This window comes from Vulpes vulpes, chromosome 10 (genome assembly GCF_048418805.1).
Source record: "Vulpes vulpes isolate BD-2025 chromosome 10, VulVul3, whole genome shotgun sequence".
NCBI lineage: Eukaryota > Metazoa > Chordata > Mammalia > Carnivora > Canidae > Vulpes > Vulpes vulpes.
In genome coordinates this window covers 38,587,518-38,612,261 of record NC_132789.1, presented here as the reverse complement: position 1 = coordinate 38,612,261, position 24,744 = coordinate 38,587,518, and the positions used below count along the sequence as shown (strand labels likewise).

The following is a 24,744-nucleotide window of genomic DNA, read 5'->3' as shown; positions in this document are numbered from 1 at the left end:
ATTTATTTATTCATGAGAGACACACAGAGAGAGGCAGAGACACAGGCAGAGGGAGAAGCAGGCTCCATGCAGGGAGCTGGATGTGGGGCTCGATCCTGGGTCTCCAGGATCATGCCCTGGGCTGAAGGTGGCGCTAAACCACTGAGCCACCCGGGCTGCCCCATAGCTTGGATAAAATTTTATATTCCCCTCCTCTTAGTGTTGTCTCGTAAGCATAGCGCTTTGTTGCCACAGCCTTTGAATTTGCTTATTTTTGTAAAACATAGTATTTCGTAAAGTTGATGTACCCTTGCACAAATAGTTGCAGTTAAACAGGATCTGATTGCTAAAGAAGACTAACAGGATCCAATGACAGTGCTTCCAAATGTCCAACTTGTTGCAGGAGAGGATACAGTAGCACAACAGAATTGCCTTCCATGGCAGTCTCACAGCAGACAGTCCTGAGTGGTCCAGCCAGGATCCCCAGAGGTGATCCAGATGTGTAAGGGCCATGCTGGGATGCACCTCCTCTCTTGGGTCAGGAACTACCAGTGTGTGCACTGAATACCTCAAAACCAGGGACCCCCCAGATGGAGTCTCAGCTGAGATTTTTCTTTATACATATATACACACACACATATATATATATATGTGTGTGTGTGTATATATATTTTGTATATATACGTATATGTATATATATATATATATATATATATTCAGCTGGTCATGTGAGCATATTTCTGCTACGTAACCAGCCTCAACAGCAGAGTCTTCTTGAGATCTTACTGAGACCAAGTACAAATCATTGGTCTCACTGTTATCAGTAAACAGTGCTGACAAGCTGGTGAAAACTGCCATCAGATTCCTCAGCCCTGGGATTACAAAGCAATGCTGCTTTAATCAGCAAATTTCATTACTTCACCAATAGTCAGCGCCAAGGAAGAACTTTAGCAAAACAGCTCAGGTCAGTTCTAGGCCTGCTGGAATCAACCCTCACAACACAGTCCTAATTGAGTTACAAATTACTCACTGGTCTTATGAATGAGATTTTTACTCAGAATAACACAGAAAAAAGGTATTTTGGTATATGTATATATACACACACACACATACTTTTTGTTTAAAACATTATTTTTATAGAATAAATTTCCAGGAGTGGAATTACTGGTCAAAATCTGGAACTCTGGTTCTTAAAATGTCATGGCAAACATTCAGAAGCATCCCACCAAAATGTTCTGCTATCATTATATAAAAGTAGTAATTACACCACATCCTCATTAGCACTGGGTGCTGCTATTGGGGAGAGGACTCTGAAGAAATTTTACCCAATATTCTTTGTTTTAGTGGAGGTATAATTGACCTATAATAAATGCACAGATTGTGTATGTACAGCCTTATACTTAGCAAATGTATACACCTACACAACTACTACTGTACTGATCCAGAACATTTCCATTATCCCTTAAGGTTCCATCTGAACTTTTCGCAGTCACTCTGCATCTCCTGCAGATGCAGAGATGTGTCCCCCACTTCCTCCCAGACATCCACTCTTCTGATCTCTGTCTCATCTAGAATTTTATCTAAATGGAATATTATTGCATGTAATATCTGTGTCAGACTTCTTTTGAGCAACATATTCTATGATTTTTTTAATGCTCACTTATAATTATAAATATTTGTCATTTTATTTTAAATTTCTCTGATGGCTAGTGTGGCTGAATATTTTTCCATGTCATTTGCCCATTGCCTTTAGGACAGTGGGTCCTGACCCTAGCTTCATGTGCCTGGACCCCAATATATGTTAGTTAGATCAGAATCTGTGGGGATAGGGCTTAGGGACCAATGTCTTTATAAAAGCTTCCTTGTGTGGTTCTGATGGATCATCCAGTATTAAAAACACAGCTTTAGGAAAGAAAATGGAAGGAATTATCAAACTCTAGGTTCATTTTTTGTCTTCATTCCCCTGACCCCAGCCCTGACCTTTACAGACAATGCTTATTTTTTCCAAGTTGTCCCAACCACTCTTCCAGAGGAACAAATTCCTTGCCTTTTTGAAAGAAAAAAAAAATAGAAAAGTCCATCTGGTTTTACTTAAACATAAGCAAAAAATTGTCCCTACATTTTAGACATGAGTATTGTGCTGCCTCATAGATCTAGTAGTTAATAAAGTGAAAAATAAACTTAGAAAATTCACATGTTCTTCACACACGTTGGCCAGGAGAGCTTCTGACCAAACCAAAAAGTGTGCCACCTAGCCAGCCAGCACTGGCGAGGGAAGGCTCCAAGCTCTCACCAGCTGTACTGCATCAACATACTCTTCAAACCATGCATAACACTATAGAAAGAAGCCTGAATATTAAGCAACAGGAGCCAGTTCAGTCAAGCATAATACGCTCACTTGATGGAACCTCATACAATTGTAAAAGATGGGGACCCCCAAAGACTAGACAGTGGCATGGGGAAATGCTTACAATATAATAAATGGAAAGACGGTAAGACTAAAATTTTAATGTAGGCAATGTTTAAACAAAAGATGCTTATAAAAAGACTAAAAGGAGGGGCAGCTGGGTGGCTCAGTGGCTGTGATCTCAGGGTCGTGAGACTTGAGCTCCACGTGGCGCTCCATGCTCAGCAGGAAGTGTGCTTAAGACTCTCTCTTCCTAAAAAAAAAAAAAAAAAAGACTCTCTCTTCCTCTCCATTTGCCCCCACCTCAAATAAACGAATAAATCTTTTTTAAAAATTAATTTCTTAATACTCCCAATGGCAAAATAAGAGAGAAAGCAGCTAGGATTTGGGTTTTAATATCCTAGGGCAGGATGGGTAAAATAAAACCCAGAAACAAGTGCTGTGTTTCAAATGACGTCAAAACATCAGAGTAGGGTAGCCTGGGTGGCTCAGCAGGTAGCCTGGGTGGCTCAGCAGTTTAGCACCGCCTTCAGCCCAGGGCCTGATCCTGGAGACCTGGGATCGAGTCCCATGTTGGGCTCCCTGCACGGAGCCTGCTTCTCCCTCTGCCTGTGTCTCTGTGTCTCTCATGAGTAAATAAATAAAATCTTTAAGAAAAAAAAATCAGAGTAATTGTGAACAGCTGAGAAACCCAGAGGATGCCAGGTAGGTTGTTTGTACACTGGTAGGTGTTACACCTCTGAAGCCATGGACCAGAGGATGCTAAAACCCAGTGATATCTTTTGCCAAACTATTTCTAGTAAAAAGGGAAATAAGAACATTTATGAGATGTAAATATCTCCCTGTAAAGAATCTTAGTCACAGCAGTGGTAATCTTGAACACAATTCTGCAAAAATATATACTTCATCCTATGCAGTGGGTACTGCAAGAGCCACAAAACTGAACAGGCCTGAGGCAGTTTTATGAACCCGGTATCTAGACCAACTCTATTAATTAGGATGTAGGTAGAGTTGCTGGAGCAGAGACCCTGAATAGCAACATCTTTTGAAAGGAAAAGTTTTCTCTCCTACTTAACAGTGTAGACATAAGCAGTCTAGAAGGGGTATGGTGGCTCAGTGTAACAGGAGTCTAGACTCCTTTGTCTCGTTGCTCCAGCATCTTTAACATGTTACTCTCATCCACATTCAAGCCAACAAAAAAGGAAGAGGGGACAGCAAGGATGTTCCATTTGCCTTAAGGACACACTACTTCCACTCATGTTCTATCGGCCAGAGTTTACTCATATGGTCCCATCTAGCTGGAAGGAAAGTCAGGAAGTATAATTCACTTTATGGGCAACCAGGTGCCCAGCTGAAAATCAGAGGGTCTATAATGACAGAGGAAGGAGAAAATGGACTGGGGACAACCCCAGCAGTCAATCACTGCCAAACACAATGACAAGCTGTATCTAGGCTGGTATGTATGTCTCTGGCCTTCAGGAATTCCAACTTCTCAGCCAGATATCTGACTAACAGCTAAGTTCGTATTTTTTTTTTAATTTCTTTATTCACTCGAGACACAGAGAGAGGCAGAGACATAGGCAGAAGAAGAAGCAAGCTTCATGCAGGGAGCCGATGTGGGACTTGATCCTGGGACTCTGGGACCATGCCCTGGGCCAAAGGCAGATGCTCCACTGCTGAGCTGCCCAGGCATCCCACTAACAGCTAAGTTAATCTTCTAAGGGAAAACATGCAAATGATTCTTGTATCAGCAAGTAAGAGATCAGCAAGTAAGAGAGAGAGGGCACTATTTTGGAAAATGGAGGAGTCTTACAAAAACATATTTAGGAGTAAGACATAATTTAGAAGACCACAGGACCGTCTTGGAGTAGCTCTTCTATCACAGTTTGACTAGAATTAGCATCTAGATAAGTCTGCTTTGCTCCTTCCCTCCCATCTGGCTCCCAGCTCTTACATAAAACAAAATATCAAACCCATACATACATGATCAATTAATTTATGACAAAGAAGCCAAGAATATACAGTGGGGAAGTGACAGTCTCTTCAATAAAGTGTTTTAAGGAAACTGGATGGCTACATGCAGGAGAATAAAACTGGACCACTCTCTTATACCATATATAAAAATTTACGCAAAATGGATTAAAGACCTGAAATGTAAGCCTACCTACAGCTAATATCATATTCAATGGTGAAACACTGAAAGCTTTTCCTATAAGCTCGATAATTCATGGGGATGTAATATATAGCATGGTGACTAGTTAATAGTTAATAATATTGCATTGCATCTTTGAAAGTTGCTAAGAGAGTAAATCTTAAAAGTTCTCATCACAAGAAAAAAAATCCTATTTATGGTGATGTTAATTAGATTGTGGTGATCATTTTGCAATATATACAAATTTCAAATCATCATGTTATACACCCAAAATTAATATAAAGTTGTATGTCAATTATACCTCAATTTATTCTTTTTAAAGATTTTATTGACTTATTTGAAAAAGAGAGAGAGTGAGCATGAGCAGGAGGGGCAGAGGAAGAGGGAGAATTTCAAGCAGACTCCCTGCTGAGCAGAGTCCAACACAGGGCTCTCATGACCCTGAGATCGTGACCTGAGCCAAAACCAAGAGTCCAATACTTAACCAACTGAGCCACCGAGATGCCCCAATTATACCTCAATTTAAGAATAATAAAATTTAATTTAATTATTAAAAATTTAAAAATAGATTTCTTACTGGGAAAAATCAGCAGTGTCTGGTTTGCTTGGCCTTGCTGATATTTTAGCATTCTTCTCTGTAGAAGTAACTTCCTTCCGTGTCAGGAGGTCCCTAGAGCACCCTCAGGTATGGTGATTCATCGAGACTCATAGTACTCAAAAAAGCTGTTATACTCATGGTTATGGTTTGTATTACAGTGAAAGGATACAGATTAAAATCAGCAAAGCGGGATCCCTTGGTGGTGCAGCGGTTTGGCGCCTGCCTTTGGTCGAGGGCGCGATCCTGGAGACCCGGGATCGAATCCCACGTCGGGCTCCCGGTGCATGGAGCCTGCTTCTCCCTCTGCCTGTGTCTCTGCCTTTCTCTCTCTGTGTGTGACTATCATAAATAAATAAAAATTAAAAAAATAATAATAAAATAAAATCAGCAAAGGAAAAAGGCACATAGAGGCCAGAAGAGACAAGACACAAGCAGCCTTCCCGTGGTCCTCTCCCACTAGAGTAGATAGGACAGTACATTATCCTCTCCGCAATGACGCATGGCAACATGTATGAAGTATTCCCAAGCACAGAAACTCACCTGGGCCTGACATCTAGAGAGTTTATCAGGGGTCAGTCACATAGTCATGGAGTGCCCCAATGATTAACCTTAACTACTCAGTCTCTAGTTCCCCTAACCCCCAAGGTCAAACTGACACAGCACAGCCCAGGGCCCTAGCTGAACAAAAATGCACTCACCATCAATCATACTGTTAGCATAAAATATTGGTGTGGCCCCAGGCCACAGGTAAACAAAGATGTCGTTACCAAGCAGGATATTCCAGGGGCTTAAAGGTTGTCTCCCAGGAGCCAGTCAAGGAATGTGAAGGGTTTGGATACCTTGGTCCACAGAGTTAACTCCTGCACAGCTTCTGTCTGCTGACTTCATAGAGTATGGAGATAGGCTGCACAAATTTGCTTTAAAATCAAACAAGGGTGCAGCCCGGGTGGCTCAGCAATTTAGGGCCTCCTTCGGCCCAGGGCGTGATCCTGGAGACCTGAGATCGAGTCCCACATCGGGCTCCCTGCATGGAGCCTACTTCTCCCTCTGCCTGGGTCTCTGCCTCTCTCTCTCTCTCTCTCTCTCTCTCTCTCTCTCTCTGTGTCTCATGAATAAATACATAAAAATCTTTTCAAAAAAATCAAATCAAACAAGGTTTTTAGTTACCTTCCCTTAAGTTAGGGCTTCCCCCCCAGTTTAAGTATCAGAGGTAAGATCAGATAGTCAAAATGTGAAAACTGCCTGCCACCCCCGCCCTGACTGGCTGTGTTCTCTAGGGCCTACAGGGACCAAGAGTAGCTTTCTCATTCCTTAAACACATTTTGTTTCAGTTAAAATGCCATTACCCAAATGTCTAGGCATTCAGGGGAGTCAGGGGCTATAGAGACAGTTAGAATAGTTTTTTAAAAGATTTTATTTATTTCAGAGAGAGAGAGCATGAGAGATCAAAAGAGAGTGTGAGAATGAGTGGGGGGGGGCGGGGGTGGAGAGGGAGAAGCCGACTCCCCACTGGGCGGGGCTCCATCCCAGGACCCTGGGATCATGACCTGAGCCAAAGGCAGATCCTTAACTGACTGAGCCACTCAAGCACCCCCCCATTAGAATAGTTTTTGTTTGTTTGGAGTAGTGTTCTTTGCTTTGTTTTTAAGATATCAGGATGTAACTGACTGCAAAACAAAACACAACCAAAACAAAGCAACCACCTGACACATATTTAGACCAAAAATCTTTTCTCCTTTAACAAGAAATCTCAAGGAATGTGATTGTCGAGATGGCTTCAGCTGCTCAGTGTCTCTAAGGACCAGGCTCTTTCCTTCATTCTGCTCTGCTGTGCTTGGTGGGTGGGCACGTTCGTCTTTAGGCTTGTCCCATCGTGGTTACAAGGCGGTGGCTGCGGCTGCAGGTCGCACAGCCTCAGCACAAGGGCAGCTAGGGCGGAGAGGGATGGTTTCTCAAGTCCCTAGAAGTGTCCAGCAGGCACACCTTCTCACAAGCCCACCCCCCTGTCACACACACACACAGCTGGGGCCCACCCACCTTTCTTGAGATCAAGGACTCTCTGTGGACACCTAAATGAAATCTGGCTTTGGTTAGCAGGAAAGAAGAAAGGCTGCATACCTGCAGACCTTATAGCCTGCCACAAGGGGTCTGTTTATAATGAAATGGAAGCGGTAAGGGGCTCCCTCCCAAATATGTCCAGGGCTTTCCCTCAAGCTTTAGTCTGCATTAGAATCCCCGGAGGACTTGCTAAAACACTGATCCACCCCCAGAGTTTATGATTCTGTAGTTCTGGGATACAGCCTGAGACTTTGCATTTCTAACAAGTTCCCAGGTGATGCCGATGCTCTCAGTCAGGACACAGTTTGAGAATCACTGCTGTAGGCTTAGAGAAAACTCAGTTTAGGAACCTGGGCTGCAGCCATGGTTCTCATGGGGCAGTGGTTTGCCTCCCCAGACAAGGAAACATTTTGCAACGTCTGGAGATATTTGGGGTTGTCACACAGTAGAAGGTACTCCTGGCATATGGTGGGTCGAGGCCAAGGATTCTGTGTAAGCATTCTACACACCACAGTACAGGCTTCCACAACAACGAATCACCTGGCACAGATTGTCAACAGGACAGAGGTCGAGAAACACTAGTTTAGAGTGATTTTGTGTTATCAGACCTAATGGGTTCAAAGTAAGATATCTCCTCAATTTTTAATTTGAAGAGGTGCTTCTTGAATAACCATTTCCTTATTTGGAAAGCACAGTCATCTTCAAAGATGCTTGCCTAGTTGGGGTATCCAGGCTTTAATCTATTTTCTTGTTTACTCAGATTAGCTGTTTATAGTAGCTTGAAATGGTAATGTACATTTTTGTCCTTCTTTTAAAAAACAGTTTATTGGTATAATTAACATACCATACAGTTCACCCACTAAAGTGTACAATTCGGTGGCTTTAGTTGTACATCTATCACTACAATCAATTTTAGAACATTTTGTTACCCCCAAAAGAAACCTTTTAGCCATCCTCATTTTCCCTCCTGCCCCCAACCGTAGGCCACCAGGAACCCTCTACATTTGCTTGTTCTGGACATAGAAATGCAATCATGTGATATGTGGTCCTTTGTGACTGACTTCTTCCACTTAACATAATGCCTTCAAGGTTCATCTGTGTCGTAGCATGGATCTGTATGTTGTCCCTTTTGTGCCAGAATAATGTTCCATTGTACAAATATGCCATATTTTGTTAATCCATCCATCAGTTGATGGTCTTGGGTTGTTTCCACCTTTTGACTATTGTGAATAGTGCTACTATGAATATTCATATACAAGTTTTCACATGGATGTGTTTTCATTTCCTTTCTCTTGGGGGTGGAACTGCTAGGTCCCAGGGCTCTTTGCTGAACCATTTGAAGAACTTTCAGGCTTTTTCCAAAGAGGCTGCACCGTTTGACATTCCTACCAGCAGTGTTTGAGAGTTCCAATCTCTCTGCATCTTTCCTAGCACTTGTTGTTGTTTGTTTTATTTTAGCCAGTCTAGGGGGTGTGGAGAGGTATCCCACTGTAGCTTTGATTTACATTTCCTTAATGGCTAATGATGTTGAGTATAGTATCTTCTCATGGGCTTGCTGGCGGTAAGTTTGATTTATGTCGGAATCTGAATTAGAGTCTTGAGCAGAGACCTACGTAGAATTGGCCTTCAGAAGTCCAGACTCAGGCAAGGACTGAGAGTGGACTCAGTTATCGGAGGTTGAAGTGGGTTTATCACTGTCCAAGCATATAACCAAGAACTAGGAACTCAACTACTGATTCCATGGAGCAGGAATCAGAAATAGATGTCAAAGAGTTTCCTGAGTTGGGGGTGACTAAACCTGCTGCTATTTAGGAGGTTACCCTTGGTCCATTCCCCTACCTTGGGGGCCAGATGTCCTACAGATGTGAGGCAGGACAAGTATCCACATCTGGTGGCAGGCCTCAAGAAAGCAAGAGAAGGAAACCTAAGAAAGGTGCGTACTGAGGAAGCAACATAAACTTTCACTCTGCTCAGCTGCACTCTGTTTAAATTTACTTTTATAGGAACTATAATGAGAAACATCAGCACCACAAAGCCAAACTTCGCAGAGTTAAGGACCGTTTAGTTCACGAAGTAGAACTACGAGATAAGAAAATTGAAAAACTGGAACATGAAATCAGAATTTTGCATCAAGAAAAGGAAAAGGTGAGCAGAAATGTGAAGAGCTCCCTGATGTGCTGTGGCTCGGCTCATTCGAGAAAGTCCCATCCTGCTTTAATTATCTTGCAATCTCTTCATACCCTAGGTTCTCATTTCTTTCCCTTGCACCTTCTTTCGGTGTAATTCTGCCAAAAAAAAAAAAAAAGTAAGACTCATGGTGTTGCTAAAACGGATCAGACACTGAAAATACCCTGCCCTTCTGACCCCAATCAGTGTCTTGTTTTCAAATGAAAATGTCTTCTCTTAAATGCATCAGCAGAGACTTCCAAAGGACCCTCAGTAACTCATTCCTACTTCATATTGCGCTCAGTTTGCATCGAACTTCTGTCAGTTTTAAATGGCAGAGAAAGTGGGTGACTCATGTTCCTTTATCAATGCTTGTGTAGTGTCTCTAGGCTTTTTTTCTCAATATTCATGGCTACTTCATCCTTGTCCCATTGCCCCTGTGACTTAGTGGTAGGCAGGAAGAAAATGACACAGATGGCATGGAATCAACTGCAGAATGGTCTGGAGATCATTAAGCTATGTGAATTCAAAGTGGAGAGCCAGTAATGTTTTCCCTTCTTGAGATCCTTAGCCCATCAGAATTTTGAAAACTCTGTGCTCGCTCCTAAAATACTCATTGCTATGTGTGTGCCAAGGATCCCAAAAGAACTCATGCAGTTTCAGTCATTCCATGGGCTATTATGGGATGGTTAAGAATTCTAGACTACACACAATAAAACATTTTTGGATTATAACAGATGGGTCACCAATGTTTTAAAAAAATCCTCCTGATACTCCACGCTATAGTGAGAAAGGAAAATAAGTTGGATTTTGCTGTATCCTTCTATTTGGGCACGAAATTGTCAAACTTTTAAAGACTCAGATCTAGGTTAGACTCACAACTAGGAAAAGTACACAAAAGTATACAGATGAAAGTAGCAATCCTGGTTCATGGGCCCACCAGAAATATCAGCCTACTTCTGCATTGCCACGTTCTTGTACTGCCTGCCTTCCACTCCTAGGGTTACATGACAGAAACAGCCTCCTACTTTCAGCAGGCATGTTTACTTTCTTCCTGACTGTGCTGGGTTAGAGAGCGTCCTCCACAAACTTGTGTCTCCCCAGAACCTCAGAATGTGCTCTAACTTGGAAATAAGGCCTTTGCGGGTGTAATTAGTTAAGATGAGGTCATAGTGGATTAGAGTTGGCCCCAAATCAAGTATGACTGGTGTCCTTATGAGAAGAGCCAGCACATGTAGACACACATAGGGGAAGAAGGCTGCATGATGGTGGAGGCAGCTGTTGGGGTGATGCAGCTACACCAGGGAGCACCAGGGACTGCTTGTAAGCACCAGAAGCTGAGAGAGAGGCAGAAGGAACTAACCCAGCCAACACTCCCAGGTTTAGGCTTGTGGCCTCCGGACATGTGAGAAAAACAGGTCCTGTTGTTTAAAGCCATCCAGTTTGTGGTAATTTGTTACAGCAGCCCTGGGAATCTGACACATCTACCCAGAGAACAACAGATCTCCAGGAAATACTCTGGAGATGGCAAATATGCAGAGCTAAGGAAGGGCAGTTGGTCCCTTTGCCTACTGTCATTGAAGGGTGCTGTGGATTTTGGCCTTAGATACAAAATCTTGACTTGCCACTGAATAGTTCTGTGACCTGGCACAAGTCTCTGGGTATTGTTTTCCATCATGAAATGCCAGAACTAATCCCCACCTCATAAGGCTTTTATGCAGTTAAAATAGGAAATGCCATGGAGTGGCACCTGACACAGACAACTATACATAGATGTTATTTTCTTCTCTCTTGGTATATCCTCTCTTAGAAACATGTTAATTGGTATATGTCAGTTCACAAGAGAAATTGTTAATAGAATAGGAAATACTAATGCCACAGTGGTACAAACCTGGAGATCCTGATTTTACTTATTTTAGAGCCCACGGACCAGAGCTGGGCTCACCTTCCAAGTACCAAGTCTCCAGAAAGTAATGCCGCTTTTTTTGGACTTCATTCCTTCAGCCTTCTCTTTATACAGTGAGCCTGTTGAGTCTCTTGCCTGTTGTAAACATCCAAACCAAATTTCTCCAAATGTTTTATCCTTTTATTAGAGCAAATGTCCTGATTTTCTGGTTCAAAGAATAAGGCATTTCCAAAGGGCAGAGTTTCAGGAGCCTGCCCCATCCAGATTCCTTTCTAATCCAGTTGTAACTGCAGAGTATTATCAGTGGGATGACTGCTTCTATTCTCAGTCCTTAACCAAAAACGTACTTAAATAAGAGCAGACAAGACTATTGTTAGACATTGAAGGGTCCTGGCTGCGGGACTTTAAAATCTGGAGTGGTTTGTTTCAGAACATAATGTCATATCCTTTCTTACAATTCTTGAATAATAGATGGAGTCTTTTCTGGATGATCTATATCGGTGCCTTATTTAAAAGATAGTAAGAAAGTTGCCCCTCTTAACTCTATGATTCACCATCTGCCAGCAGCTCATTATTCTCTTCCCATCCCCACTCACTCCTGCCTTTGGCAGGTAGGGAACAAACACAGAAGGGTGAAGGCACTTACCAGTGACAGGTCATCACTGATGTGAAAAGGGCAAGTCTACACTTTTGAGCTTCTGAACTCCTCACCAACAGTGATATTTATTAATATCCACTGACTCTTTCAATATAAAAACGTTAGTATTTTTTCACAAGCTACCCTTCTTTATCATTTTAGCTATAGCTTTGCTAGCTATTGCTTTTTGGAAAATTGTTGGTAGGAAATGAAACCTGGTGTCAAGCTAGAAGTCTCTTTGGGCTGATCTCCACAAAGATATTCTCAGTAGCTGGCTTACCTGCTTGATTTGCCAAGCCAACTAAGATCCTGACGCTGGTTGCCAAGTTTGAGGGCTAAATTCCCACCTCTTCTCTTTGCCTAAGACTATCACCACATTGCAGACGGAGATGTGTTATAAGGAAAAATGTCAAACTGAAGCTTTAGGGGGTTCAGTTGTATTTGTTAGTGATTTGATACCCTGTGATATTAGAATATACATGAAAGCCTTGGGATCTTACTGGAAGTTGAGTGCTCAGATATTTTTAACTGTTAGCCAGAAGAATGATTAATTGTTAAAAAAAAAAAAAAGCAGGACCTAAAATGAACAAAATCAACAAAAGAACTATATAGCTGGCAACATCAGCAAATAGGTGAAGACAACCTAGGGGGCAAGAGAGGAAAAATAAAAAGAGGAAATTTGCTGTCCATTTCGTGATTCTTCCTCCTGCAGTAACAAGGGGCTTTATGATCTCTAGGATAAGGCATTCCGGGACCAGGTCATTGCTCAAAATGATATACTGCTCCTAGAGAAAAGGAAACTTCTGGAACAATTCCTAGACCAAGAACAATTAACCCACAGCAACAAATGTGTAATATCTTCAGTTGAGAACAGGTAGGTGCGATCCTGCCTGAGGAGCCAGTGAATTCTCCATAGAGGTTTCTCCTTCACCAAAGAGCACAGAATTAGGGCAAAGAGAATGGGTTGATCTTAACACATAGAGTCACCAATAATAGCTATAGTGATAACATTTTGGGGGCATTTACTATGTGCTAGGCACTGATGTAAGTTCGCTCTCTCACCAAGCCTCACACCAATCCACGAGGGATGCTCTGGGATTAGCCTTAGTTTATAGGTGAGAAAGCTAAGGTCCAGAAAGGTTCGGGAGCTCAGGCAGCTTGGTCAGTGACACAGTAGTGTGCGAACCTCAGTAGCTTGGCCCTACAGCCCACAGTCTGTGGGGAGATCTGTCCAGTAGCCTGGAACTCTCCTTTCTGCTATTGTGGACACACACTTCTCCGGGCAGGCCTGGGGAGTCTCTGATTATCTCTTATTATCTGTGTCTCCCCTTGAATATACTCTATATAAGCCACTGCCCTTCTCAAACTATGTCATTGATTCTGACATTCCCAACACAACTGACTTATTACCCGTGCCTTAACATTAATGATGTTCTCATCTGACCCTCCTAAAGACACACTCTGGCCATCTGGATTGGACTTGTATGTTTTACTTACAAGAGTTACTTACAGTTACTTACAGTTTACTTACTCCAGAAACTGGAGTAAGTTTCTTCTACAGGGTGCTCCTTCCTTTTACAGATAAGAAAACTGAGGCTCAGGTTTGGTAATTTGCCAAGGATCACACAGCTAGTAAGTGGCAGAACCAGAACTCAAACACAAATCTCCGACCCACACTGTTGTACCCTCATGTGTCCCAAGTAAACCACGGCCCTGGAGAGTGAGCCTGGAATATTGGTTAGGAACTCAGGCTTAGAAGTCTGAAAGATCTGGATTGGCATCTCAGTTCTGTGACTTTCTGGTTTTTATGTCTTTAAACAAGTTGCTTCTTTCTGGGCTTCAGTTTCCTCATCTGTAAAATGGGCTCCATAATGATAGTGATTTCATGGAGTTGTTGTGAGGATCGAATGAGCCAATACATGAGCGGTTTTAAGTGTTTACTCTGTGGGTGGTTACAGTGCGTAACACATGGTAAGTACGTGGTAAAAGGTTGCTGCTGCTGCTGCTACTACTGCTGCTCTACTTCTACTATTACTACTGCTATTGCTGCTGCTACCACTACTGCTACTGCTGTTGCTGCTGCTGCTACTATTACTGCTGCTGCTGCTATTACTCTGTTGCTACTATTACCACTACTAATGCTGCTACTATTAATACTACTGCTGCTACTACTACTATTACTACTGCTGCTATTACAACTGCTGCTGCTACTACCACTAATGCTATTACTACAGCTGCTGCTGTTATTGCTGCTACTATTACCATTACTGCTACTGTTGCTGCTACTACTGCTTTTAGTACCACTACTACTGCTGCTACTACCACTACTACTGATGCTGCTGCTATTACTGTTACTGTTACTATGGCTGCTGCTGTTACTACTATTATTACTGCTACTGCTGCCACTACTAATACTAGTGCTGCTACTACTACTATTACTACTGCTTCTGCTGCTACTACTGCTGCTACGCTACTGCTACAAAAGTATGGGAGGACTGCATGAGATTAGAACCAGATGCAGGCTGTGTAGCTACAATATTTGAAGGGATGCAGAGTCTCTTGTTTCAGTCCCACCCCTAAATGGGACCATATCCTTCATCACATTTCTCTAGGGCTAGAACTGTGCCTTCCACACTCTTGCATATGGTATGTCTCTGTTCTCAATATGTTCTTAATGACTATGTATGGTCCAGAAGCTTATTAGTTCCTACTTGGTCTTGGAACATGGTGGGAATCATTCTGCCAAACATAATCTAGGCAGTGGGCTAGGACCCAGAGCTGGTGGGAAATGGGACATAGTGTTGAGTTTTAGTAATTATACAGAAAGTTTCAATTATTCCTGTGATCTATCTCATTCTTAGAGTCTTTCTTCTGGATCAAGAAAATAAGCAATTGCGGGAAATCAGCCTCCGGCTTACACAGCACGTTGGCTTCTTAAAGCGAATCATAAAGAGCATGCAGATTTATGAAGAAAAGGTAAGATGTGTGCTTTTGCGTGTCCTTCATATGAAGCCTAGTTGCCAAGGTTATTGTGCTGTCTCTTCCCTTCATCTTTGTTTTTAAACATATTCCTTTTTTAAAAAAAGATCTTATTTATTTATTCGTGAGAGACACACACACACACACAGAGAGAGAGAGAGAGAGAGAGAGGCAGAGACACAGGCAGAGGGAGAAGCAGGCTCCATGCAGGAAGCCTGATGTGGGACTCGATTCTGGGATTCTGGAATCATGCCCTGGGCTGAAGGCAGGCGCTCAACTGCTGAGCCACCCAGGTGTCCCTTCCCTTCATCTTCATGTAGCTGTAGGCTGCACTTGGCCTCATAGTGGACTGTGGCAAAGAGGCTCATTGGCTGCACCAGAGCAACAGACTCTGAGACTCCTTTTGGCCAACTTTGCTCTTTATTAGGTCAGCTTGGGACCTTGAGATCAAGGCCCAAGCTAAGATCAAGAGTCAGATCCCCAACTGAATGACCCACCAAGGCACCCCTGGGTCAGCTTTTAGTAAACACTCTCCCCCTACATTATCCCAAAGAGATTTATACATGTCTCATAGCTTCTTCCTTAACACTATATCATCATTGCCTTTTTTCTTCTCTATCTCATTAACTCAGCAGTGAGATCCTGAAGGGCAAGTATTGTATCTCATCTGTCATTGTATCTATAGACAGGTGCTCCATAAATATTTGGGAATGAATGAATTTAAATATTCTCACATGTATGCCTCATTCTCAAATCTGTTTGCCATGGATTATTCTAGCCCTGAGAAATGAGCAGTCTGAGGCTCAGAGAGGTAAATGGAGATAGTCTGGTCTGGCAATGAGTCAAGCCTGAGGAGAACATTGGAGTCAGAGAAAAGCAATTAATGTACAGAAATCCAAGTAGACAAGTAGCAGAGTCCAGACAGCTGTGGCAAATAGTATAGGTTCAGAGAAGGTCCAGAGTCTGGCTGGTCAATGTGTCAGCAAAAGGGACTTCAGTGAACAGAGTTGCATTCTGAATCCAGGATTTCAGAGGCTGCTTGCTTTCTCCCCTGGTTTATATCATCTGCTAGATGTTTCTTCCCAAGATATTTCATGTAGATTCTGTTTGTTGGGTACTATTGGTATGAGCATAAGACCCACATCTGATTTATTCTCAGAAAGGTGATTATTTCTGGGGTCCCTGCGTAGCTCAGTCAGTTGGGCATCCAACTCTTGATTTCAGTTCAGGTCATGGTCTCAGGTTTGCAGGATCAAGCCCCATATCAGGTTCCACACTCAGCACAGAATCTGCTTGGGATTCTCTCTCTCTCATTCTCTCTCTCTCTCTCTCTCTCTCTCTCTCTCTCTCCCCCTCTATTCCTCCCCCAACTTCTTGCTCTTGCTCACTCTCTCTCTTAAGTAAATAAACAAAATCTTTTTTAAAAGAAAGGTAAAAAATTTTTTTAAAAAATAAAATAAAGGTAATTATTCCTAAGGCATAGGAGTTGTTTTGTAGATTTTGTCAAAAGTAGAACTGCCAGATTATGGGCTTGATTTCCAACAGTTTATGTTTTTGCTTGAGCTACAACTGTTCTCAATTGTCTAGCCATTCACAATATACTTATTCATTCAGCAAATATTTATCAGTTTTAGGAACTATGCTAAATCCTAGGAATATGAAGATAGACCCTTTTTCTTGAAATCTTTAGTTAAGTAGAGAAGGACAGACATACATGAATAAGCATTATAGTCTTATAGGTACGGACTTAGAGCCTTAATGGAGTATATACTAGGACCAATAGCTTTGATTGCCACCATATTATGCTCAAACAAGATAAGAAATGTGACATGGGTCAGGACTACGGTATATCAAACTCCACATTTCATGTGGAACAAAAGTACCAACTGGTAACATCTTCATATGTGTTAAAACAACTCCAAAATTGTTTTTAAACTTAGAATCTTAAGAATCTTCCACTTCAGTCCCCTCATTTTATATGGGAAGGCGATGAAACTCGAGAGAGGTTAATGATGTACCTGAGTCACACAGCTACTGCTGACATTTCCCACGTCTCTTGATTCTCAATGATTGAGTATCATACTACAAACAGATCAGATATAGAGATCAGACATATCCTAGATCTCCTCTTTCCTTGCAACACCTCAGAGACTAAAATGGTGAGAGTCTGACATTTATTGAGTGCTTGCTATGCGCCTGGTACTTTGCTAAGCATTTTATGTACATTATCTCTTTTAATCTACAAAATAATCTTGCCATTTTCACAGCTCAGGAAATTGAGCTCTAGTGAGGTGAAGTGACATCACTGCCCAAGGCATATCGCTAATAAATAGAAGAGCAAGGACTGAAACCAACTCTCTCTGTTCTTAGCCATTACCTTGTAATACCCCAAGTCTACTGTTTCCCATTTGGGATATTGGCATACCTGGAGACATAGGCTGGTAAGAGACCATGTTGCTTCCTGCATTGTAATCCCATCTTTCTCTCTTTTGGGTTGTAAACTCCATGAGAGCAGGAGCTATGTTCATCGTGTTACCCTCCATATCCCAAGCACTTAGTACCTGGGTTACAGCAACAATTTCACTCATCTCCTTTCACTCTTCCCTCGTAATCTGTCCTGCCCATGCCTCCAGAGTAATCTTAACGAAACACTGCCTGCCTTCGTAGTTCTTCATCTCACAGAGTTTCAGAGACTTGCTTTGTCTATCAGATAAAGTTCATTCATTCAATAAATATTTATTAGGCATATAGAGTGTGCCAGGTTTCACACTGTCCCCCTTGTGGTTTGGATATGGTGATGTACAAGATACAGTGTTTGCGCTCCCTGCACTCAGCCCTAGTGAGAGTGAAAGTCATATCTACCATATACTGTGATAAGCACCTCAATAGGGATCCCTGGGTGGCGCAGCGGTTTGGCGCCTGCCTTTGGCCCAGGGAGCGATCCTGGGGACCCGGGATCGAATCCCATGTCGGGCTCCCGGTGCATGGAGCCTGCTTCTCCCTCTGCCTGTGTCTCTGCCTCTCTCTCTCTCTCTCTCTGTGTGACTATCATAAATTAATTAAATTAAAAATAAAGATTAAAAAAAAAAAAAGCACCTCAATAGTGGTAGGCCCAGAATGCTGTGAAAGCAGGTGGAATGGCATCTAGACCTGTCTGGGGTAGTTAGAGAAGGCTTCCAGAGTTGTTGATGTCTAAGCCAGAAGAACTGAAGCCACACAGGAACTTCCCATGGTCCAAATAACTTTCTGACATCAAACAAACTTGATCAAATGAAACAGATCTATTTGCTGTTTCACCCAAAGCTCTGAAGTTTCCTCCCTCTGTATCATATATTTTCCTTACTTGGAAAGACACATCCCATCTTCCTGGCTTTTGTCTTTTGAAGTCCTTTTGTTCTATTAGTCTATAGCCAGAGGGGTCTTTACAAAATATAATCTGAGCTTATGACTCAAAGCTATTCAATGACTTAACACAGTCTTGTTGATAAAACCCAAATTTTCCAACACAGTCTTCATATTCTCCACAACCTGGCCTCTGCCACTCTCACCCTTCTTATCTCTCATTGGTTCCCCTCTCCACTCTAGGGTTCCACATTGTACAGGTCTTTGAATTCTATATTCTATCAGCTTTAGGCTCTTCTAGGAAACCCCTCTCCCTCCACTGCCTTCTCCTATGACTTCCCTCCACCAGATTTTCTCTTGGCTGGTTCCTACTATCCCTCAGAATTCAACTAAATATCTTCTCTTCCATAAAGCTTTTTCTGAATCCTCCCCTCTCAAAATATGGCTTTGTGTCCTTGATATATTTTCTCAAAGCACCTCACGTCTCAAATCCCAGCTCAGCATTTTACTAGCTGTGTGAAGAAAGGAAACCTAATTCACTTTCTAGTTCCCTAATCTGGGAAAATGTAGTAATAACACTCAAAGGTGGTTGTTCCACACCAAAATCTGTATATAAAGACTTAGAGCAGCATTATTGATAATAGCCAAGAAGTAAACAATCCAAATGTCTATCAGATGATGGATAAAATAAAATGTGTTATATCCATCCATACAACAGGATATCATTCAGCCATAAAAAGGAATGAAGCATTAATCCATGTTATAATGCAGACAAAGTTTAAAGATATGTGAAATGAAAAAAACGGTCACCATATATTATACAATTCCATTTATATAAAATATCCAGAATAGGCAACTATATAAACATAGAAGTAGATGAGTAGTTGCTTAGGGCTGAATCATTTAGGGATGGGAGGTGTAGCTAAAGGTATTAGGTTTATATTGGGGGTGCTGAAGATTTTTTAAATTGATTGTAATAATGGTTGTACAACCCTGTGAATGTACTAAAAACCATTGAATTGTACACTTTACTTTTATTTATTTATATATATATATATATAAGAGAGAGAGAGAGAGAGAAAGAGAAAGTGCAAGCAGGGGGAAGGAGCAGAGGGAGAGGGACAAGCAGACTCCATACTGAGTGTGGAGCCCAACACAGGGCTTGATCGCATGACTCTGAAATCATGACCTGAGCTGAAACCAAGAGTCAGATGCCTAGCCAGCTAAGCCACCTAGACACCCCAAATTGTGCACTTTAATGACTGAGTTGTATATTGCGTGAATTATATCTCCACAAGAATGAATGAATGAATCAATGAATCAGTGAATGAATTTCAAATATGGCTACTGGCAATAAAGTAGAATAATTAGAATAATGCATATAAAGTACCTAGTGTGTTGCTTGGCAAATAAATGGCATTCAAAAAATGGCAGCCCTGGTGGCTCAGCGGTTTAGCGCCGCCTTCAGCCCAGGGTGTGATCCTGGAGACCCGGGATCGAGTCCCAAGTCGGGCTCCCCGCATGGAGCCTGCTTCTCCCTCTGCCTGTGTCTCTGCGTCTCTCTATCTCTATATCTCTCATGAATAAATAAATAAAATCTTTAAAATATATATAGCTTCTTTCTTTCACTGCATATACATACACTTGTGTCTATATTGAACACTTAATTGGGTTCCTCCCATATGTTAGATATGTTTATGTTAATTAATTTTCACAATACCCCTGAACGATTAGGTATTAATTGTTATTCTTACATTTTAAATGTAGGAAGCAAAACACAGAGAGGTGACAGGATGTATCAGAATCTAACAACTAGTAGAGCCAGAATTCAAGCCTTGCTCTCCTAACTTCTAGTCTAGTAATATTTTTCACAGATTATAAATTTCTCCGAATGCTAGTTTTTTCTTCCTTATAGAAGTTTCTCATTTATTTCAGGATAACTAAAAATTTCTCACAGAAACAAACTGGCCTATATTAAAGGTTAAACAGAGGTCCAAGTTTCAGAGAATTACTAAACCCTCATAATCATATGTAAAATTTGGTCTCTGTTGATTGGTTTCTGTGAGAAAGGGTATTTGGTTTTTAAAGTCATAGATTTTATGAAAAAAATACTTTTTTCATAATTTAAAGGGACAGAAAATATTTACCAGAGTACTAAGTAAAACCTTACCTAAGTAAATAAAACAGAATGATTTTTATCAGCTAATATGAGGTAATTCATGTAGGAAAATAGATATAATAAGCAGGCTTACAATGGAAGTGCTAATGTAAAAATGTAAGATTTATAATTACCATATATTCTATAGGTATTTAGGGAATACATTGTTTTCAGTTTTATTGAGGTGTAATTAACTTATAACATTCAATGCATAAGTTAAAAAGTGTAACTTTGATTTGTATAACATAATGATTTGATATATGCATGCAATGCAAAATGATTATCACAATAAGATTAGTTAACCTCTAGCACCTCACATAGTTACAATTTTTTTCCTGGAGATGAGAACTTTTAAGATCTACTGTCTTAGCAACTCTCAAATATACAGTACAGTACTGTTAAATGTTGTCTTCAGTGTGTATATTACATCCTCAGAATTTATCTTATAATTGGAAGTCTTTGCCTTTTGACCACCTTCAACTAATTCCTCCATTCACCACACCCTCACCTCTGGCAATCACAAATCTGATCTCTGCTTCTGTGAATTTTTTTTTTTTAGATTGTACATATATGTGAAATCATGTAGTATTTGTCTTTCTCTGATTTATTTCACTTAGAATAATTCTCTGAAGGTACATCCGTGTCATTGCAAATGGCAGGATTTCCTTCTTTTTTCATAGTTGAATAACATTCCATGTGTGTTTATCACATTTTCTTTATTCATTTATCAATCCATGGACACCTAGGTTCCATGTCTTGGCTGTTGTAAATAATTCTGCTATGAACATGGGGCCGTGGGGTGCAGATATCTTCAGACAGTGATTTCATTTTCTCTGGATATCTAGAAGTGGAATTGTTGGATCATATGGCATTTCTGTTTTTAGTTTTATGAGGAACTGCCCTACTGTTTTCCACAGTGGCTGCACCAATGTAGATGCCCACCAATGGTGCACAAGGGTTCCTTTTTCTCCACACCTGTGCCAGGATTTGTTATCTCTTATGTTTTTGTTTTTGTTTTGTTTTGTTTTGTTTTTTTAATGATGGCCATTCTAATAGGTATGAGGTAAGTGAATTAAATCTTTAGCCAAACATATATATAAAGCATACATTTTAGGATCGTATTGCCAATGGCTTATAATTTTAAATATGCAATCCTTTCTTTTCTTTTAGGAGACAATTAATGATGTCCCTGAACTTGAAGTATGGAGTAAAATCTTGCCCTTATCAAGCTCCAGGTTAGTAAAGTCAAGACAATCATCTGCAAGCCTGAGAGTCATGGCAGCCTAACCCCTCCTGAGTTGCTAGCTTGACAAAGCATAGCATTTGGGGGTGATTTTTCTATACTTAGTACTTGAATCTTTTTCCATTTCCTTCTCTCTTTTCCACCTCTTCACCCCCATATCTGACAGAATCTTGACTTAAGGTAGAAAGTAATCCCTGAACATAAATTTAAGGTAAATGTTACTTGACTTTCTTTGTATTTGACTCTTGTAAAAAACTGAAATCCAATTGATACCTTATCCCTGTAATCCCAGAGTGCTATCAAGAGATCCTGTTTTCACAAAGTCCTCACAAATGGCCATTCTTAGTTTTTCAGGAAGAGGTTTGGTACAGTCAGTCAGAAACCTTCAAGAGCTTGAGGAACGTAAGTCAGAAGAAGCAATCGCAAACCTTGAAGTCCCCCAAGTCTCTTTAGGGTTCACAGAATTCTGAAGCTGGATACATAAAAGTGACTATTCTGAAAGAGACACAGTGCATCCAAGAACAAGACCAAAAGTCAGAACCATAAAATCACCGGTGGCTAAAACTAGACTGATCGAAGCTGCTAACTTAAAGCTTGGGTGTGAGGGTGGAACATGACATGGAGAAGAATTACCACAGATCCCCACTGGACATCAACTGAGAGTCTTTGAAATTGCTGATAAATTCATTAAACCAGTTATAAAAATAGATTTCTCAAGTGTGTTTGATATCCTCAAGTAACTTTGTATTGATCAATAATGACTTAAGTTCAATGGTTTACTTAGTGTTCTGTTCAGCAGAGCACATATATGTCTAATTCAGCACTTTCCCCCTATTATCATGGGTATTAATTATTTTTGAAAAGTAAAAACAATGTAATCATATTAAAGCAAATATTTTAAAGAGAAAAATCTCCTCTAATCCGGCATTCTTAACACAACTATTTTCATATATTCCTTTTTGGTTCTTATTCAAATGCATATATTTTTTAAGTGGTTGTTATATGTTCATTTTCACAGTCTGATTTTTAGCATAATATGCCATAAAACGGGATCCCTGGGTGGCTCAGCGGTTTAGTGCCTGCCTTTGGCCCAGGGCGCCATCCTACGGTCCCAGGATCCGGTCCCAAGTCAGGCTGCCGGCATGGAGCCTGCTTCTCCCTCCTCCTATGTCTCTGCCTCTCTCTCTCTATGTCTATCATGAATAAATAAATAAATAAATAAATAATAAATCTTTAAAAAAATATATATACACCATAAGACATTTTCCTGTGTTTCAGCAGTCTTCATAATTATTCTTTCAGTAGCCACATGATATTCTATCACGTTGATGTTCTATAAATTATCTTGTTTGCATTCAAGTTGTTTCTGCTTTTTCACTATTTGAGATTATGCTGTGGTGAAAGTCTTTGCGAATATAACTCTTCTTTTCTCTCGAGTTACTCCAGAAAAGATTGGCAGTTATGGGCCAGAAGACACAAATGTTATACAGTTTTGGTATATCACTTGTAGCGTTGCTTTAAAAAAAAAAAAAGGAAAAAATTGTGTCAACATAATGTTTCTATAGTCAGACTTTTTTTCTTGTCTTTTCTTTTTATTAAGTAGGCTCCACACCCAGCATGCAGCCCAATGTGGGGCTTGAACTCACCACCCTAAGACCAAGACCTGAATTGCGATGCAGTCAGATGCTTAATCGACTGAGCCACTGGTGCCCCTATGATCAACCTCTCTAAGCCTCAATTTCTTGATCCATAAATGGGAACAGTAGTCATTCCTGTCCCATAGAGTTGTGAGGACCAAATTAAATGAAATGTGTATTTAGAACTTAGTAGCTGCTTAACAAATGCTAGGCATCATCATTTATTTTCACTAGCACTGGTTTTTCCACAACCTCATCAACATTGGATATTACCAATTAAAAAAATTATTTTAGAATAGTTGGTATAAACTATACTGAAGGGTGACTCCTGCTGTTCTTTCTTCCCATCCTGCTCCTCTCCCTCCTACTCTCCTCAGACTCTTTCTTCTCCCTCTTCAGTTGGAGATAGAGAAGGATACCAAGGGGAAAGGAAAAGTAACTAAAAATAAAAAAGACACCATTAAGTTGAGACATTGAGTTTTTACATGTAACCCCTGCTTCCGCAGACAACTGGCCAAAAAGGATGATCAAAGGATATAGGACACAATAGCTATGATATCAGATACATGCTGTGACTCTAAGCCTTGCCCAACGTGACCTTTTTTCACTCAATTCATTGAATCTATTTATTGGATCCTCACTATGGGCTACTCAATAGTAGGCACTAGAGCTAAGGATGGGAGGCCAGGAATGATCTATAAGCAGGTTCATTTTAAAAGCTCTAGCTGGGGGCAGGTGGCTCAGCGGTTGAGCACCTGCCTTCAGCCCAGGGCGTGACCCTGGAGACCTTGGATCGAGTCCCACGTGGGGCTCCCCGCATGGAGCCTTGTCTTGTCCGAAGACAGACAAGAGCAGTTTCTGCTTTCATGGAGTTAATATGCTATCAGTTTGGAAGGTAGGTGTGTGTGCGCGACAGGGACTCAGAGCTGGGGACACAGAACACAGAATTTTGGATGGTGAGTGGCACGAGAAAAACAGTGATGCATCTGGAAGAGTGACTGCTGAGCTGAGACCTGAGCTACGGGGAGCACTCCCTGCCTGCATTAAGATCCAGAAGAGTATTAACGACACTTAACAGCTAAGGACCAAGACTCGCAAGAGTATCAATCTCCATGACCTCGAGGAAAAGGCCGCAGGATCCTAAGGGAGCCTGAAACAGGATGAGGCCAGGTATGCGCCACCAGACCATGGAATGTAGGCCTTTGTATGTAAGGATTGGGTTTTTTCCCTAAGGATGGGAGGCCAGGGATGATCTATAAGCAGGTTTATTTTAAAAGCTCTAGCTGCAGGCAGGTGGCTCAGCGGTTGAGCACCTGCCTTCCGCCCAGGGTGTGACCCTGGAGACCCGGGATCGAGTCCCACGTGGGGCTCCCTGCGTGGAGCCTGCTGCTCCCTCTGCATGTGTCTCTGCCTCTCTCTCGTGATTAAATAAGTAAAATCTTTAAAAGGAGGGAAAAAAAATAAAAGCTCCAGCAGGAATGA

General features: G+C 41.3%; 1 protein-coding gene across 25 annotated transcripts in view; it reads left to right on the top strand.

The window, feature by feature from the left end:
- Positions 1–22,334, top strand: part of CCDC30 (coiled-coil domain containing 30) — a 118,664-nt gene extending 96,330 nt beyond the window's left edge. For all 25 annotated transcript variants that reach the window (XM_072723650.1, XM_072723644.1, XM_072723646.1 and 22 more), the window contains 5 exons: positions 9,198–9,339; positions 12,641–12,777; positions 14,765–14,879; positions 21,553–21,617; positions 21,972–22,334. In XM_072723650.1, the coding sequence (XP_072579751.1) occupies positions 9,198–9,339; positions 12,641–12,777; positions 14,765–14,879; positions 21,553–21,617; positions 21,972–22,095 (583 nt within the window). In that variant the 3' untranslated portion in view covers positions 22,096–22,334. The remainder of the gene's footprint in view (positions 1–9,197; positions 9,340–12,640; positions 12,778–14,764; positions 14,880–21,552; positions 21,618–21,971) is intronic.
- The last annotated feature ends 2,410 nt before the right edge of the window (positions 22,335–24,744 follow it).